The sequence below is a fragment of the Ceratina calcarata genome, unplaced genomic scaffold, assembly GCF_001652005.2.
Source record: "Ceratina calcarata isolate Rehan_Ccalc_2016 unplaced genomic scaffold, ASM165200v1 scaffold551.2, whole genome shotgun sequence".
NCBI lineage: Eukaryota > Metazoa > Arthropoda > Insecta > Hymenoptera > Apidae > Ceratina > Ceratina calcarata.
Genome location: NW_017176693.1, coordinates 577,459 through 595,562, shown reverse-complemented (window position 1 = coordinate 595,562; position 18,104 = coordinate 577,459). Strand labels below are relative to the sequence as shown.

Below are 18,104 nucleotides of genomic sequence, written 5' to 3'. Positions count from 1 at the left end.
CCATTACGTTACGTTCACATAGAATTTATAGATCCTTTCGAAGGTAAGATCGTCGACATATGTTTGGGATGCTCGTGTCAGTCGTAACAATGAACTATGAAAAGTAATGAAGAAAAGTGGAAAGCTTTAACGGCGCGTTCGTAAAACTTAACTTTACGCTGTTTTTAAATTTTTACTAGAGAAGCTGTGTTCTCGTCTGCGAATGAAAGATGATTGCTAGAAAATTATATTACACAGTCAAAATTCTTTGAAAGTAATGAACGTATTAGAAATGTAATGAACGAGTTCTTTCCAATTTTTCCTATAAAGGAAAACGCCCCCATAATTAATTTTATATTCGTGAGAGGTTCGTGGTCTTGAGAACGATTAAATATATTTTTTGTTGATCCCGTCGAATCGTGGGTATCCGCAGGCCAAGAACGACTGCTGTTCATCGGCCAGCAGCCGGGTCGTAAGCGGCCGGTTATTTCCACAAAGCGGAACCGCATATTAAATAAATGTAACGCGTTACGGAAACTCCGTCGTGCGGGCGCATCAAGCAAAAACCAACAAGCAAAACACAATGAACAACAGAGAGGAGGAACTTTCGCGTCGTCAACTAAACCCGGCGCAGTTGTTTGGCTGTCCCAGAGTCGAGTCGCGTCGCGTCGTCAGTTTGCCCAGGTTCTGCAGAGAAAACTATTACAACTTGCTTGTGTCTCAGTCTCGGCTATTTAGCTCTCCCTGAAGCTGTGCGTTGAAAAATTCTTTTCGTTTTGATCGCGGGGGATCGACTGACCTGCGGGGTTCTATAATCGTTTCATCGCTCTTTTTTAATTCACTACGTATGCGCTTTTAATTATTACTTTTACGAGTATCGTTGTTACATCTGAAGATTATTTCTCTGCATAAGAAAAGCGCTGGAGGATATTGACTGTTCCAGTTGCGAAGAACAGTTTGTTAATAGCTAACGCTTGACATGACTTATCGACAATTCCACCGGTATTTCCCGGAACGTATCAAGCTTAGCCGTGTTATGTGGAAACGTTTCCAAGAATTGTGTTAGCGAACTTTAACGCGAGTCGCGGCCATTAACTGCAGTTCCTTTTCGTTTCTTCTCGCGCTCTACAAATCGTCGGCATTAAACAAGAAATTAATTAAAATCGCACTCTTCTCAAGGAACGGAAGGAATGCGAAATCCACTCGAGTCTGATACCGCTATACAGCAGTAATTAATTAAAATATGATTGCAGTCTCATTGGGAAAACAGCGTTCGTCGTCGGTCTTAAGCTCACTATTATTAAATTGTTTGCGTTTGAACGAGTTTACAATTTTCATTAACACCCTAAATTGAATAACGAAATCAATAGCCGAATTCGTTCACTCGGACATGAAATTATTCGGGTGAAATGGGACGATTGATCCCAGTAAAAGTGCATATCAATTATATAATTACAACGGTATTTCGGTATCACGCAACGAAACAAAACGATTCGTTTAAGCCGTCAATTAACGACGCGCAACGAAATCGCGTGTACGTACGTACGTACGTGTACACGTATGTATATCGTACATATTTACAAATTTTTAGCGGGACGCGACACATCGGGAAACACAGGGAAAATCAATGGTTCGTAGAGTGCGTAGAAGAAGGGGTCTGGGACTGTTCGTAGGCGTGAAAAACAATAGAATGAAAATCGATTGTGGGTAAACAATGCACAGCGCAGGTAAACAGCCATTGTGGCAATTTAACTGTTCTACCACAGGACTATCTCTTTACGCTCGTAATGAATGGAAATCGCGATGCTCAAAGCGAACATCGAGAATGTGTTAATCGGACGTAGGTGTACGTACGTCGATACGTCCACTTACATGTGTACCCCGGAAATATAAAGTAGTGCGACACGTATACATTTTCTTACATTTCATAATAATTTCATGAAGGGAACGTACTTAGATTTAATGTATTAGGTCTACCGGAAAGTTCTGTCCGTTTTTGGAATAAACCAACATACAAATTTTTCTTATCATCAATAAAAATAATATAATTGCCATTATTATTAACCTTTTAGGCACGGCTGAATTTTGCGCGGGGCTGTTTCTCTGTACGGCAGGTATTTGATTTCTATAGATAAACCGTGAGACAGAACATTTTGTGTAGTCGTCGCTGGGAGCATCAAAGAACCAACTGCGAAACTCACCGCTTCTCCTTTGTGTTCTCGATACAATTTTTCAGTCAAGTGTCTTCCAATTCAATTCGTGTATATAAAATTTTATTCGTAATCGTCCGACGTTTCAATTTATTAACTGAGAGTCACCGTTGATTGTATTAATAAATTTCGTAACACAGAATTTGACTACGATTCCCGGGTAAACACCTGATCCGTTCCGTGGTATTGTTCCCAGCGGTATAAAATTATACCTCTGGATAAAGTGGATTACAATTTCATCTGAGATTGATTAAACATTTTTTCTTCGTTCTTTATATCAATTTCTATTAATGTGTCTCATAAGAGCAATTTCTTTAACGATATGCAGATGCTATTCACTTAAGTTTCCTTGAACAGATGTGCAACAATTTTTAATGTCTTTGTTTTATTAGATGACTTAGTACATTTTTATTATTACATTAAATTCTATAAACAGTGTCTGTCATCAATTGTACATTTCAGGCTGAGAATGTTGGTTTTTAATTTTTACCGATCGACTGTCGCGAGAAGCAGTAAAAGGTAGAAGTGACCGGCGATCAAAGGGCGAGCTCGTGCACTCGGAATTTTATGTATCCGGCCGGGTGTGCTCCACCCAGATCGCATAACCCGCGTAGAGACGCGGGGAATACTTTTCTCCGGTAGGACGTACGGTGCGACAAGTTACGGGACGTCACGGTGGTACGTGGTACAGCTTGGATACGTAAGCACGTGTAATACGTACACACGGGTAGCGAGCGTCCAGAAAGGCGGCGGCTAGCAGCTGGTGCCAGTTTCGAGTTACATATCGTCTCTTGGTAGATTCCGCCAAATACGTATTCCCGCCGTCTGGCCCGGTTGGCACGCCATGCGTTATGTTAAGAAGTGCAGTTAATTACGAAGATAATTTCGAGTCGTGTGTTTGCGTGCTGCACATAACGAGCTTCCGACTTCGGGAGTTTCTGCCATGCAAGCCAATCTGCTCGAGAACCCCACACCCCGTCGTCTCCCCGCGTGCTCAGGGCCAGTACCCCTCGCCGGCTACCCCACGTCTCACCGCGCTTTACCCCTTTTACCGTACCCCACGGCAGACCGATCGTTATCTGTCGAATAGATTAGAACGAAATCCTCCCCTCTGATCGTTTCCCAGAATTCTTTTTAATGCCAGCCCGGAGGCCGACCCTCGTGCCGGTTCCGTGCACCATCGCTTTGTCCTCGGACGATCGGCAGGACGAAGATCACGCGTGCAAAGACGATCCTTCGTGCTCGTTTCGGTAGAATCGATCAATGATGCGATAAATAGACATTACCTTTCGATCGTTACCGACAGATTAAATGAAATTATTTCTACATGGGGCGGTGGCACACGTGCCAGTACAATTGTCATTTCTGCGGCTGTACTCATTCTCCGACAGTATTGTTCACCACGAGTTAATCCTCCAATGAGCTTATTCACTAACAAGAGAGCATATCGAGATCACATGGTCCCATAATAGCCACATGTAAATTTTGAATAAAATATATTAATATTTAGTATGATGAATTATCAGAGAAGTCATATTTTTTAATATATCATTTATGCAAATTGAATTTTTGCAAATCTGCAAACGTTTGAAAACACACATTTCGTCAATGTAAACTATTTGTCTATTTCTCATAGTTCTCGAAATATACATCAAAATATGTTATGCAGTCCCAACTTTGAGGACGGTTTCCACCCCTTTAATGTCCATGGTTGCCGGTGTACAATGGTACTTAATACTCATTCTAATCGATACGTCGGAATAAGTTGTTTACGTAGAAATCAGTTATGAAGTACGTGGCTGGGTAACGCAATTTGTGATCTATGTACATATATCGGGTGATGAACCTTCGGGGGAATATGAAATTCGGAATCCCATCCCTGCTCGTATGAATGGAAATAGGAAAGGTATCTTCGGAAAGGTATCGCGGTTTTGGCGAGTTCCACGATTTCATATTTTACGTCAGATTGGCTGAGAACGAAAAACTGTGGTTATTGCGAACTGTAAAGATAAATCTGAATCTAACCCAGATCTAACTAGATTCATCCGACACTTACCAAGATTAGAAACACCCTACGAAATACCACCCAGGTACTCGACCCCGAAGCTCGTATTCCCTGTAAGGATGTATTACGTAGTTCTCGCTAGTACCTTATCATAAAATACGAATTTGTCAACGTGATTGCCCCTATAAATCTTCTTAACGCTTTCGCGGAAGTCTTCAAATTCTCGAGCGCGAGAAATCGGTTTAGGTTTTTACTAAAATTGCCAATGAGACAGTACAGAGAAATTACTGAGAATTTGCTACGGTAATCATCGTACGCGTATTCGACACACGGAATTGGCGCATCGTCACTCGGACAGAATTAAATTTAAAAAAGAGCGTACAGGCACAAGAATCACGTGGGAAGCCTCAATTAGATTTTCATCGTGAACCAACAAAAAGCTTTGTCTTCGTTCGGTGATTTCTCGTAAAATTTATCATTTTGCACTGCATTCTGAAACTTGTAAATTTCGTTGCTCGCGGTGGAAGAGCATCGAACAGGAAGCAGAATAACGCGTAGTAGGTACATCGGGTGGTGTACGGGCGAGAGGGAACGAGCGTGGAAAAGCGCGATTCGCGGGGCGCGTTCACGCGAGGAAAAAGAAGGCGGTCATAAATTACGAGCCTGTAAATCCAACGCGTTCACGCCGCTCTGCTGCGCCGTTCGGACGGGAATAGATTAAGCTTCTCCGTGAAAGTTGTATCCAAATGCGAGAAACTTCTTGATCTCGAAACGGGGGGGTGCAAGGGTGGAACTTTTCAACGAGAGTTCCCGCTAATGCATCTGCGTTGTTCACACGTCGTGCGTTGATGCCCGATGCCGCGGAAGTGCTTTATTCCGGTTTATCGGGAATCGGGTTGAATTAGATTAGTTCTTAAACTGCGTCCCGGGAACGTCGGCGCTCCGACTATCGTTAGAAAGAGGATCTCGGCCCGAATCGCGAAATAAATTTAACGTATATGATGCCGTGCTTCTCTGTGTTTCGCCCTGGCACGGACGAAGAATCAGGGAAAAGTAATCAGGGAACGTCACGAAACGGGTTTATTGAGAAAATTGATTTTTAATACCTCGTCGGCGAGGGAATTTAACTTGCTGCTCGCGATGTGGAAGTATTAATAACGATTCCACTTCTTTGCTTATTTTATCCATCCATGATTGGAAACACTTCCAGTCCTAGATAGTCTACTACGTAGATTGATCACCGAGTTGATTGACACGAATCAACGTTTGCAAAGCTTCCCTCTTGATCGTTTCAGACTTGCCGTATCACGTCCCAAATGATGAAAAATGTTTCGTTCCAATACCGTTATTCGGATACCGATCTCTGTATCTGTACAAGCGATAAGAATTTCTCTTATTACTAAAAATTCGATATTGGCACTCGTAAGGAGTATCGTACGTGCAAGCACAAAGAAACTGTGTTCTCAGAGCTTGATAAGCGTTGTTACCGTGTAGTTGTTAGATTGCCAGTGACCAAACACCAAGTTCGGTTACTGTGCAACGGCGGCCGAATGAAGTTCTACTTGTTCGCTTTACCTCGGAATGAGCATGCAAAATCTGACAAGAGCGTTAAACTCACAAACATAACTTTAAACGCGGTTGACACTTTTCCGTGATAGAAACAGAAACTCTTGGTTCAAACATGAACGAGGAGTTGCAGCTTCACATTTTCCTAATTACTTCATTAACGCCCATTCTTAATTGCCAGATTCTCGCGAGATTCTGTTCATTTCGAAAATTTATTCGTCGAAACTTTCGGAACGTTCAAATTATTTTTGGTGATTCAAACATTCGATCAGAGAAAAACAGCGTTTGCATTGAATGGTAATTTCACATCCTCTCTTACGATGTTCATTGTCGTAACTTTAATAAAATTTCTGCCAGCGCGGAGTTGCACCGGTTCGCGTGAAAAGTTCTAAATTTTTTCACCGATGATAATTTTATTATTCCGCTTTCACCGAAACTCCCTTGGCTCGATCTTTTGATGGGAATTGGGAATACCTGAATATCCACGGGTTCGTCGTCGCTTCTAACAAAAACCCGTCTAGATCGTCGATGTTCAATTGAAAATTGGGAAAAGCTGAAATTGTTTTTCCAAAACAGAAGATATAATAACTGTCGGTCGGCCGTGTTCACTTTTCCCGGCGCAACAACGAAACTTCAGTCGAAGCAGCGACAACATCGCGGACAGATGTCAATCGGCTGTCTCGATTACGGACAGCGCGTATACAAGTTATACAAGTATGCCCGGAGTGCCGTAATGGATTCACGTTCCGGTAACGAGAAAGGGTAAAAGGGGCAACGGAGGGAGGTGGGAGAAGAGGGGCTGCATCGCGGATTTACGAACAGGGCGGCAGACTGCCGGGCGGCAAGGGATGCTAAATTATTTACTGACCAGTCTATCTGTACGCCGGATACTTACCGACACGTGTTGCATGTCTATAGTCGTACGCCCCGGCAGGGCTTGTTCTCCGTCACGGGCTATACTCCGGACAGTACGAAATATAAATATTTCACCAGAAAAAATGCCTCGCGTCGTACCTTCCGATATTCGTGAAAGGTGATCGTCAAAAAAGACGATGTGAACCTAAGAAATTCATAAATTTTGCCAAAAACGCAGCTTAAATTCTTGAAAATGCAACATCTTGTAAAATGAGTACTTAGCAACGAGAAATCAATTTCTTTTACTAAAATCTATATTTGAAGTAAATAATACGAGCGTAATAGGAAACTGCATTTTTTCGAGTCAACATAGCGGCGTAGTCTAACACGAGAAAAATTGATTTAAAAGACTTGCATTCGCGGTTCGCATCTATAACACAATAGAGCCAAAGCTTTATACAAAAAGAAGAGCCTTCTGTATTTATTTTTTGCGTTTTGAAAAATCCGCTTCAGCTCGCGTATGCATTCCAAAATACCACGTACGCTTGTACCACGTCTATACTCGATATTTCTATGATTTACATATTCTGCTATGACATATTACGTCTTTTATAATTTATGGCATCCGTTCGATCGTGACAAATTCGATCCTTGAAACGACTGCCTCGTTTAAAGGTAAAACTAATTACAGTGCACAGGTTGAATTTTCATATGTACGTCTAGTCTAGAGTCTCGCATTCTTATGTTCTCATGAAACAAATTCAGGTAAATTGCTTTAGTCTGACAAATGCTAGTACTCATTTGAACCATTATTCTTCGTCGTTTAAGAGAAGAGGCGAACGTGAACGGTTCCTCTTTAATCGTTTAAGTCGACGTCTGCCGTTTAATGGTTGACTCATTCTCATGGGCATCATTATCGAGTGTCGGGTTTGCGTTCTTATCGACGAAATCTTGAATCGCGTATCGTTCAATCTCTCGGTCGTCCGTCTGGTCAGGTCGTTTACCGTCGTTTCCCCATGTCCCCGATCGTTTCTAACCGATTCCTACAAGTCGTTTGATCGATCGATCCTAAATTAAATACATCAGAAAGGTTCTACTAATTGACCAAAGAAAAGCGTCACGACCTTCTCAACTTTATTTTCTCGTTTCCCGAGGCGAGGCAATTTTATCATTTCAGTAATTCGTATCTTTACGATTTCATCGTCTTACTCTATACTTTCGATGCAATTGCCTTTTGCTTCGTAATAATAATGTTACTTTCTTTTTCCAGGTGAGTTCTCCAATTGATTTCGAGTATCATGTTGACTACTTCACTCGTAAGTATTTAAAGACAAGAAAGTAAACGTCGGTGGCTGGGCGAAAGGGGTAGAAACAACTGGAATGGAAATAATGATTGATTCCGACCTCCGAAGAGTGAATGTGTTTCCGTTGCGTTCGTAACTCCGTTCTCTTCAATTGTTCTCTAAATAATTCATTTTCGTATATCGTCACTCTCACGCGAGGAACGTTGGCTCAGGCAGCGAAGTGTAGCGAGAATAAATCACTTTCATTATATTGTACAACTTTTCATAAAGGCAGCTTGGAATAGACCAAATGTATATTTACATACATATGTATATACATAAAATATATAAAGAAATAAAAGTACACGTTAACGTGTTATTTAATTCAACGAGTTATATGAAGTATCCCGTGAGTTGAATAATTTATGTTTCCGGTTCTGTTCGAATCGTCGGGGAGAGTTTATTAAGGGAAATTCGCGGTGGAAATTTTCAACGATATCTTTATCCGGTGCTTATGGCGATATCTGGCGAGCAGGGAGGGATCGAACTACCGCGTCGAATCGTTCGAAAGTGCAAGAGGGGTTTATACACGTCGAAAATGAATGAGCTCTGACCGACATAAATTCTTGGGGAATAGGTCGGTGGGTAGTAGTAAGTAGCGCGGTGCCTGAGAGTTTGCAAAAAACTGCTGATCCTGCGTCTTTCGGTTCCATCCTCGTCCCCGGCAGACGACCAGTTAGTAGTTCCACCTGATCGTTCCCACTTCCCGGCTGGCAATACGAAACGAATGTAAATCAATGTCAATCCCATCTTTAGCGTTTAACGCCCGACTTTGGAGTTGCGGCGACTTCAAACAGTCCAGGTAGATTTACTCTTCCGGGTCACAGAAGTGAATCGAGATCTTCTAACTTAATAAAATATGTTCGCGAGTAGCTGTCGATTTGTTCCATCCTATGGACATTATTATCGATCGTTTTAAATAGCGTGAAGTGCCTCGATGTGGTTCAATAGGTTCCGAGGCATCTTTGAGAAGGTATTAAAGCATCTTTGAGAAGGTATCCTTTAGTGATAACGACGTCCTTAACGAAACGGATTACAAAGATACTTTTAATAGGGTGTCCGAGGACACGGGGTCTGCCTAATAAAGCAAAGTTTGCAGGACGCGTCAGTATTTTTTCGTCGTATAAATTAGACACGAGCGAGATAAGTCTCGAATCAAATCGAACGATATCACTCTTTTTTAATAGGTGGGATTCGTACAAATCTGCGATGGTTAGTGAAATTAAACCCATTCGTGCGTATCTATTTGTCAGATGGATTACCTCGTTTCACCATCTGCAGCTATTGATATTACCGCCGTTGACATTATCTCTTGTCACGGTACGTTATTTACGGTGTTTGGGAAAGAGAATATCTGAACGAGAGCGCTGCGCCGTAGCGAAAATAAATGTTGCAACCCGCTAAAAGATTGCTGTGACCTTTCACGCGTGCGCTCGGAATTACTCCGATTTCCCGAGATCCGTGTCGGACGCGTAATCGGAAGAGTCGGGGCGGGGAAAAATCCAGCCGCGCGACGACCCCGCAGAGGGTGGGCGTACGGGCGGTGGTTCGTCGCCAAAGGCTTTGCCGTTAATAGGAATAAAATAGCATGGGTGAATTATACTCTTTGAGTCCACGAGTCCTCCGGGCACAATTAATCGGACATGGTTGTCTCGCGGCTTAAAGCCCCCGGTCCTTCGGTCCCCTGCACCCTTTCGCTTCTTCCTCGCCCGCCGTTCTCAGACTTCTTTTCAGTATTGTTCGACATAACAGAGAAAAACCAACCGGGCAGCACGCCGGGGCCGTTGGAGGAGGAGGAGGAGGAGCAGCAGTACGAAGGGTCGAAGTCCGCGAAAACGAGTCGTAAGCGAGTCGAGTCATGAAGTCAACGACTCTATTATTTATCTGCTTTACGAGACCACTCTTTTCCGGCCTCTTTGGATTTTCCCTCTCGTCCGTTCCCTGTATCTTTCTTCCCTCCTCCCCCGCTTCGTTCTCGTGTCTCTTGTTTTCGTTCCGTCTTCCTTGCCACTTCGCATCCGTTAAAAAAGCGGTTACGAGAAACAATACTCGCCGCGGTGGAGCGAGCCTACTAATTAAATAGAACGACGCTTGGGAAGCCGCGATCGACCACGACGCATAAATGCGCGCTCGTCGTCTACCTTCGCGTTCTCTCTCTCTCGATTTTACCATCGAAGTATACTAATCTGGAACAGTTTCGGACACGAAGTAGAGCAGCATACTCGTCGAGTGAAAATCGGTTTATGACGTTTCTACCGCTGCTCGGTTTTGAACGGTATTACGATCACGATTTAAACTTTAAATAGACCCGTAATGCGCAAGTCTCAGATGTTCCGCGATGTCAGTCAGAAATATCCTCATCAATATTTGTACATAATTTATAATTTTTCATTATATTACCGATTACTAAAACTTATTAGACAGTGTTTAAAATTTAATGTCTTAATTTATGGAAGGCGAATCTGATCGAATTTGTACGGTGCTCGAAATGCGCTTCCAGAACTTCAAATAACCGTCATTAATAAATTACAGTTAAATGTTCGCGTTCGTAGTACGTATTTTTGTAAATGCTACGCCGTAAAGTTTTATATTGTGGATACTATATCAGTTTTATTTCTTGATTGAACGTGCAATGAGCTTTTATTCGATATCGAATCGTCAGCTATCGTATGATGATATTAATTTATTAGAAAATGTACGTAGAAAGAAATAAATGCTACAGCGAATCGGGAACGCTAGCCTCGAGTTTAGTTCCGCGATACGTTTTAGAGGCGAACGCTTGTTCGAGGACAGATAAAAGTGTCTATTACACGGCGCGGCAGCGACGCCGTATGGAAAATATTGTTTCTCCATGCCGGCGGACGTTTTGAGATTAAAGTAAAGTTCTACCCTCAGAAATTAGATCGTATCGCGGCGATTGTTTCCCGCACAGTGGATGTTGCGCGCACAACTCAGACATTATCTCTGGCACTGAACTATGTATGTACGCCGCGGTGTGCACGCGTTCGTACGGCTCTCTACCGTTACAGAATATTTCTTGCATTATACATGCAAACAACTGGCTCCGCATCCATTTTTGCTTCTACTTCGACCGAAACGACACTGTTTTGAATTTTAGTTCGTACTTTGCAGGCGAATTAATCTCGGCTCTTGCGCGCCGCGCTGAAACGAAACAACATAAACTTGGGAAATTTGTTACGTGAAATTAAACAGTTTCAAGTAGACGGGCATTATTTGTGCGTGCATGAGGATTAAGAACAGATCTACATGGGTCTTCGATTTTTTGATAAACGGACCGATACAGAAAGTAGGTCGACATGCCTAGGGAAACGGTTGGAAATCAATATTTTCAATAAGGCGATGGCAAATGTTTCGATCATTTGTTACGTATCGATGAACCCTACGAAATGAAATTGAAATTGAAACAAATATTTTCGAAGATACGATTCTCAGTGGTTTCTGAAATATCGGCAAAAATACCGGCGCGACGGTTCAGTCGAAGTTGAACGCGTTGCAAAATAAACTGGAAATACTTTAAACTATCGTTGAATCTGACGATAAAGGATTCTATCTCGACTGGATGTTCCGCGATCGGATCGAGTCATAAAGCAGCCTTCGCATCATCGTTCTTAACAGACTATAAAGCATTATTATGTCAGGGAGGCTGATCTCGATGGGGTGGCGCGGACCGGTGTCGGTGTAAATTCCTCTCGTTCGAGTGGCCCGGCCGTGGAAAATGATCAGCAGAGTGGAGGACGCCGTGGAAGACGACGGGACACATAAGGGGCGCGGAGGTTAATGGGCGTACATAACGAGGGCCTTACATTATGCAAATAGCCGTGGATGGCCACCAGCCGTCGACTTATATCTTATCACTTTGACTGGCCGGTCATTCATATGAATATCGCACCCTCGGGAGTGTGTGTTCAGCTCATGCTGGGGTGGCTTTAACTGCCGATAGGAAGGGGAGTCGCTCGTTTTTTTTTTCCCTCCTTTTTCTATTTTTCTGCTCCTTCCTCTACCCGGCCTTCGTGCGTGCCATTCTCCTCGGCACTATCGTCGACTGCGCGAGGATAAACTCCTTCGTCCCGACGAAATTGTTACCCGTTCCGATGAAAGAGATTCGGAACATTTCTTCACGCAATTAATCGTCCCCTGTTCTCTCGTTATCACGTGTTTCTTTGAAGAAGTACACATCAACGAATGAAATCGTTTTACCACTTATTATTATTTACGTTCGGCGACAGTGTCTGAAGCGTTACGATCGAAGGAAAATTGTACCGTAATTTGATAGTAATAAAGGTTTCAAAGAAAAAGTTGCGTGCCTATCAAACGGTCGATCAGTGTCCATCGATCAAGTGTAATTTTTCGCGCGTGTCTCGGATTTGATAAGTGCAAACACGTGCCTACGGGCTCGCTTAATTGCCGAGAAGAATCGCTTTGATTGACGAAAAGTGTACCGTGCGACTATCAACGGCACTGATTATACGAAATTTAATTACGACACAGTGTTTACTATTCTGTTGAACGATGATCTCTGATAATATCGATGCTCTTTATCAAAGATCGACGCTTTATTCCTCTATGGGGCAACGACGATTCTCGAGGATTACGATTAGCCGCGATATCATTTTCGGTCTGGGAATTGGTCTTATCGAGCACTCGAATTTTTAGATACACGCGGGAACGACTCGCGGAGGGGAACAGGGTGAAATTATCCTTGGAACACCGACATTAAGCCCCCAGTTCGGCGAAATGCTTACCGCTGATCCCTCGTTACTGCTCACGAACTATAATTTCGAGTTCCCGATCATGTTTAAGAAAAAAGAGGCAAAATGCGTTATCATCGTCGTATATTTCTTACCTCTTTCGTATCGTCTCAGTCCACTCTCGAACGGTTTGGCTCTGAATATTGCGAAATACGGTTTTTAATATTGGCAACTACCTAAGTGATCGCGGATTTTAAATAAGAAGTCCATCGACAAACTTCGCAATTATTTAGTTGCCAACCCAATATTTGACGACGATTACATTACGCAGTAGTATCACGTTGTTATAACTAGTAATATCGTTATACGTTAATTAAAATTTGACGCCGTTCTCCGATTACGAAATAACATCCAACAGTATAATAAAATAATAACATCACCGTTGAGCAGAGCGGAATACGAAGATAAGACTACGCATGAATACGTTGAATATTTAAGTCGTATCGCTTCGCTCTTTAATTGAAATTTCAGATTTGCATGCTAAACAGTAGCCGAAGATAATACGTGGAACTTCGCGGATAACGTTTTTCTGCCCCTCTTCGGGGCTGTTGCCTGATCAGGTAGAAAGTTTGACGAGTCTGAGCAACGCGGATGTGCACATAGTCGGGGACTCCGCAGGGTGGCTCGTTCGCGGAGGCAGAAAACCACCTGTTAAAACTCGTTAGTTCGTACTTAGCGCACCTACTATGTACTATGTATCGCATCATTTCATAAATGATGCTCGAAGTTAGTGTGCAAGTTAATATTTGAGATCACTTTAGGCACTGATTGAACGCGCGCGAAACGAAAATATTTCATTCACAGTTCCTCCTAAAAGCCGTGTCGTTTTTTGAGTATAAACACGATCACGTAAAATCGATTTTATTAGTCCTTTTTGAACCGCATAAACCGAGGCTCGTTCAGCATAGATTTTAGCTCGATAAAAACAGACTGGGGCAAGTGTCACGTATCAGATGTACTCGTTTTCATTGGCATTCGTATAGAAAATCAATTTCCTGAATGTCGATGAATTTTCCGATTCCGATGTCCGTGAGTATTGATAGAGTTCCGTTCTTCGCGTAATTTGAAATCGTACAACAGGCCGACGGGACAGACGAATTTTGATATTAGCGATCGATCATGGATTCGAGTCCGCCTCTTTTTTAAACTCCACAGAGCTTTCGGTATCGGAAACGATTAATACGAGATGGGAATAAAATTCGCCGGGGATTGAATGTATATCTTGTATAAATTTTTCATTTATAAAAGTCAAGTGTATATTTAATTTTACTTTCAGACCCTCCTGTTGCTCGTTCGAAAAATATTTAATAGAGAACGGAAGAGCATGAACTGAAAAGTTTTCTTTTCGAATTTTACTTATTTAAACGATTGACGCGCGATCTCCGAAACAATTTCGCCTTCTATTGACACGGGAACTGGTGAAAGAGGCGATGTGCCAGCAGTCGCCCTTAGTCGGGCGACGGTTTCTCAACTTCCGTTGCTTTGATTATATTCCGTGCGATGCTGTCCTCGAAAACTTCCTCGGTTAATGTTGTCTCAATATTTAGATCTCTCGCGGAAGTTGATTGTTCAAAAGAGATTCTTTAATTGGTCTCGGAGAGCAGCGCCGTTCCACGAAATCCGATGCTCTTTCTTTCGTTCCGTCTCTAAATTATAATTCCCGTTCGCTCTTCGAGGCGAACGAAGGAAGAGAGGGAAGGCAAAGAGAAAGCTGACTTAAATCAGAAACGAAACCGTATAGTCATGCTCTGGTAATTATTAACGCGACAAGGAGCTTGCGACGATTAATAAGGGACAAGTAGAAATTACAATGATAAGGGCTCGGGCTATAGGAAGCAGGGGAGAGAACAGGAGACTGGTTGAACGGCCTGAGCCACCCGCGCACACGTTCTAATGTATTGCAATATGATATTATGCGGCACTCACAATATGACAGGGTATTATCCTCACGCAGCGCGGATTTCCATATTGCGGGTAACGTGGCATTACGCGAAATCAACTGCATAACTACGAGTTTACCATTAAACATCGTTAGCCGCCGCGGCGACGGCGGCGTGGCGTGGCGCGGCGTGAGACTCTAAATGCACGTTGTGTCTCAATATCAGAAGGACTTTTCCCTCGGCCCAACCCCCGATTACCGACTTGTTAATCCGCGCCCGCTATATTCAGAGCTGAAACGGCTGTGGTCTGAAGTATTTATGGCAGCTTTCAGACTCACCCGCTCAGAGACTCGTTCACATCGCGTTAAGTTACATAATACATGCTTGTATCAATCATTTATGCCGCTACGTTATCCGGTGTCATATCGTAAATCATTGTCAAGTCACAGATATCGGAATAGTACTTTTTCGAATGCACTTATAAGAACGAGTGTTGCAAGCCGTCTAAATATTATTCTAATTCTTCTGATCGTTAAGTATGTCCAAAGCAATATAATAGTAATAAGAACTGGTGTATTTGCACGGCCACGTGCGCTCTCGTTACTAGCATTATTGTCTGCTATTTATTAAATTATATTATATTTAATTTCATCAAGAAGTTCGTATTAATCAGAGCGTCGAGACGGACTCAGTAGAAATATCAATGGCACAGGTTTTAACTTGGAAAGATAATGAAATCTTCTTCAGCGCAATTTTTCCTCCCACCGAATGCTTATCAGATGAATACCGAGCATTCGTAATTAACCTCCCCGTAAGAAGGGACCAGTTTCAGTTAGGTATCTAAGGGAATGCAGGAAGTATTTTAGTTCGTAAGCTCATTACACCGGCTTTGTAATTATGCTCCTGCACAGTGATTATAATCTTTTTATTTTATTATCCCTTTATCTAAATATATGCACGCAACACCCTCGCACGCAATTAAAAATTGTATAACGCCACGATCTTATACATTATTTCTCACTCGTTATGAGGCTTCTTTTCCTATTGAAAGGAGGGAGGGTTGGGGGTACGGCAATGATTGTGAAGAAATATGCAGGGACGATAATATCATTGAGAATGTACACAGTTCGGTTAGAAGGGAGTAAGGCGCGGGAGTGGTCACGTAAATTAACATAGCGTTAAGTACTGAGAGCAAGTAAAGAAAAAAGAGAAGATGTTAATGCTCGGTGAAATGCAAACGCAAGTTATCGTACTGATCGTCCGAGGAAAGGAACATTGTTCGGGTATCGTATGGCTCGTAAAAACGTGAGTTGTATCGAAACTCGGAAGTATAGCTGCTTTTAAAATGGACGCCCGCGCCCCGCGTAAAACTTCCCGTTGAATGATAGGTGGGAGTGGCCGGAAGTCGATGCCATACCGCGGCTAACGTGAATTACGAATTCCTTTGTTCCCGCTTGGAGAAGAAGGTCCGCCCGCCCTTGCTGGTATCAAAGGGACGTTAAAAAGACCGTCGAAATAAAAAAAGTCTCTATCGACTGATATATTTTAAAGCGGTCGCGTTTCCGGAATGACGATGTCAGCATAAAAATGTTTCAGACAAAACTTGTGTCTTATCACGGTACCTACCACTTTCGTCTCAAATAAATTTTGGCAGTGCCAACGCTTTACTACTAGTGATTCGAGTTCATTAAATCTTCAGTGAAATTGTACAGATATTTGTATTCTGTAACAATTTGTTTAAAAATGAAATAAAGATCTTGTTGAACATGTTCTCCTGATACGACGTCCAATTTTGAAGATTTTTTTCTTTCGAAAATCGTACTTTGCATTAGGAGAACATGATAGTATAGGAGGTGGCACTAACTCCTGCTGTGACATCATGATTCCAAGAATTTCTTAAATTTATATTCTATCTTATTTTTACTTATACAATTTTTTAAAAGTGAAGATGACGTGGGACAGGGATTGGATGTAGATAGAGTTAAAGGTAAATAAATAATGACACGTTTGAATTCTTTTTCAACTATTTCTTTATTAATTAAACTTTAAGAGATAATATACAATAATTTACAAAAACAATTGTTTAAATAATGTAACAATTATTGATAGTTAATTTTATCACTCACAAGAATCGAAGAGGCCCTCTTCATTTCTAGAACCCCTGACTGATAGGTATCTGGAACAAACAGAAAATGATGTTAAAATCATGTAAGACAACAATAAGGGAAAAGAAAGTGTTCTTACAACTGTAAATATAGAATAGACATTGCTATGAAGCTCAGGAGAGTCTTAGTAGTTAGATGGACCTTTCTTGAACGTCTCTCAAGGTTTGTTCAATCCCGAGCAATAAAAACGAAGTTGATACGAATTCTATTTGCTAAACCCGCGAAGACATCTTAATGAAACAGGAAGGAATGTATTCTTTAACTAGAATTACAAATGAAGTGAACGAGAAAGAAGGTGGATATTGACGTGGACGGAATTTTGAGACGAGACCTGTGATTAGTGGTAAAGTCGAAGTTCGAAGACAGTGTCTCTCGCGCAACAATGATTTATGGAATCTTTCCGCCAGAAGATCGTTAATCTTCCAACCACGCTTTGTAATCAGCACTTTACATATAAGAATGTATACGACGAAGTTGAGACATTATCGATCTATGTTTTGAAAACATGTAAAGTGCTTCAAATTCATTCTAGCAAATTTTCAATCGATAAGATCGCGGATCGTTCGACAGCAAGTTGTAATTTGCAGAAGGCTTCATAGGCGTGCAATTCGTTTTATTAAATTTCCATGTTAGCGTTCGTCTATTTCATTTCTCGCGCGACCAAAGAACGTTCAATGATAGATCCGGTGTCACGTCGAGCTCCGTTTTGTTTCACTTCAATCAATAGCTACCGCGGCCTAACACAGGGATAATTAACGCCATTCATCTGAACTTCGACTTCTATATTCCATCCGCCATCGAGAAGTGCTCGTTACTTAATTAACAACCGCAATCAGCGACATTTCGATTTTATTAGCCCTGATGGGGAAAAGAGCCGGCGAGGAACGACGACGAGCAGAGCAAAAGGTAAGAGCGATCGTCGGCTGCTTTCTCTTTGTCTTCTTCCGCAGCCGGAAACTCCATCTATTAAATTAAAGTTTAACGTGCGCGCGCGAACTCCACTGGATGAATAGCGACTGTTCGGATCATTCCTACAATTTTCCTGCCGCGTTCATTTCGATTGCATATTGCAAATTCTTTTCGAAAAAAGAATCATCTAGAAATAGTACAATTAGTGAACACAAAGAAAACCGTGATTCATACCGTATCAGGAGTGAATGTAGAAAATTTTTCATTAACCGAGAAAGATATGAATAGAAATATTATTAAAAAAAAAAATGACTGTCATTCCGTCCAGAGGAAAATGCAAAATTGAGAATTACTGTCTGCTTTATTTTTGTTCAATCCATTTCAATTCGAATAAAACGTGCACACAATTATTGTTAATCATAC

General features: G+C 42.0%; 1 protein-coding gene and 1 long non-coding RNA gene across 3 annotated transcripts in view; one reads left to right on the top strand and one right to left on the bottom strand.

Moving 5' to 3' along the window:
- The window catches only part of LOC113464810 (uncharacterized), a 133,747-nt gene that overhangs the window by 80,139 nt on the left and 35,504 nt on the right, over nt 1–18,104 (top strand). The gene's annotated exons all lie outside the window — the stretch shown is intronic.
- LOC108629005 (putative splicing factor, arginine/serine-rich 7) overlaps nt 16,692–18,104 on the bottom strand; it is an 84,776-nt gene continuing 83,363 nt past the window's right edge. The window contains exon 5 of the mRNA XM_018031327.2: nt 16,692–16,783. Within this exon, the coding sequence (XP_017886816.1) occupies nt 16,760–16,783 (24 nt within the window). The 3' untranslated portion in view covers nt 16,692–16,759. The remainder of the gene's footprint in view (nt 16,784–18,104) is intronic.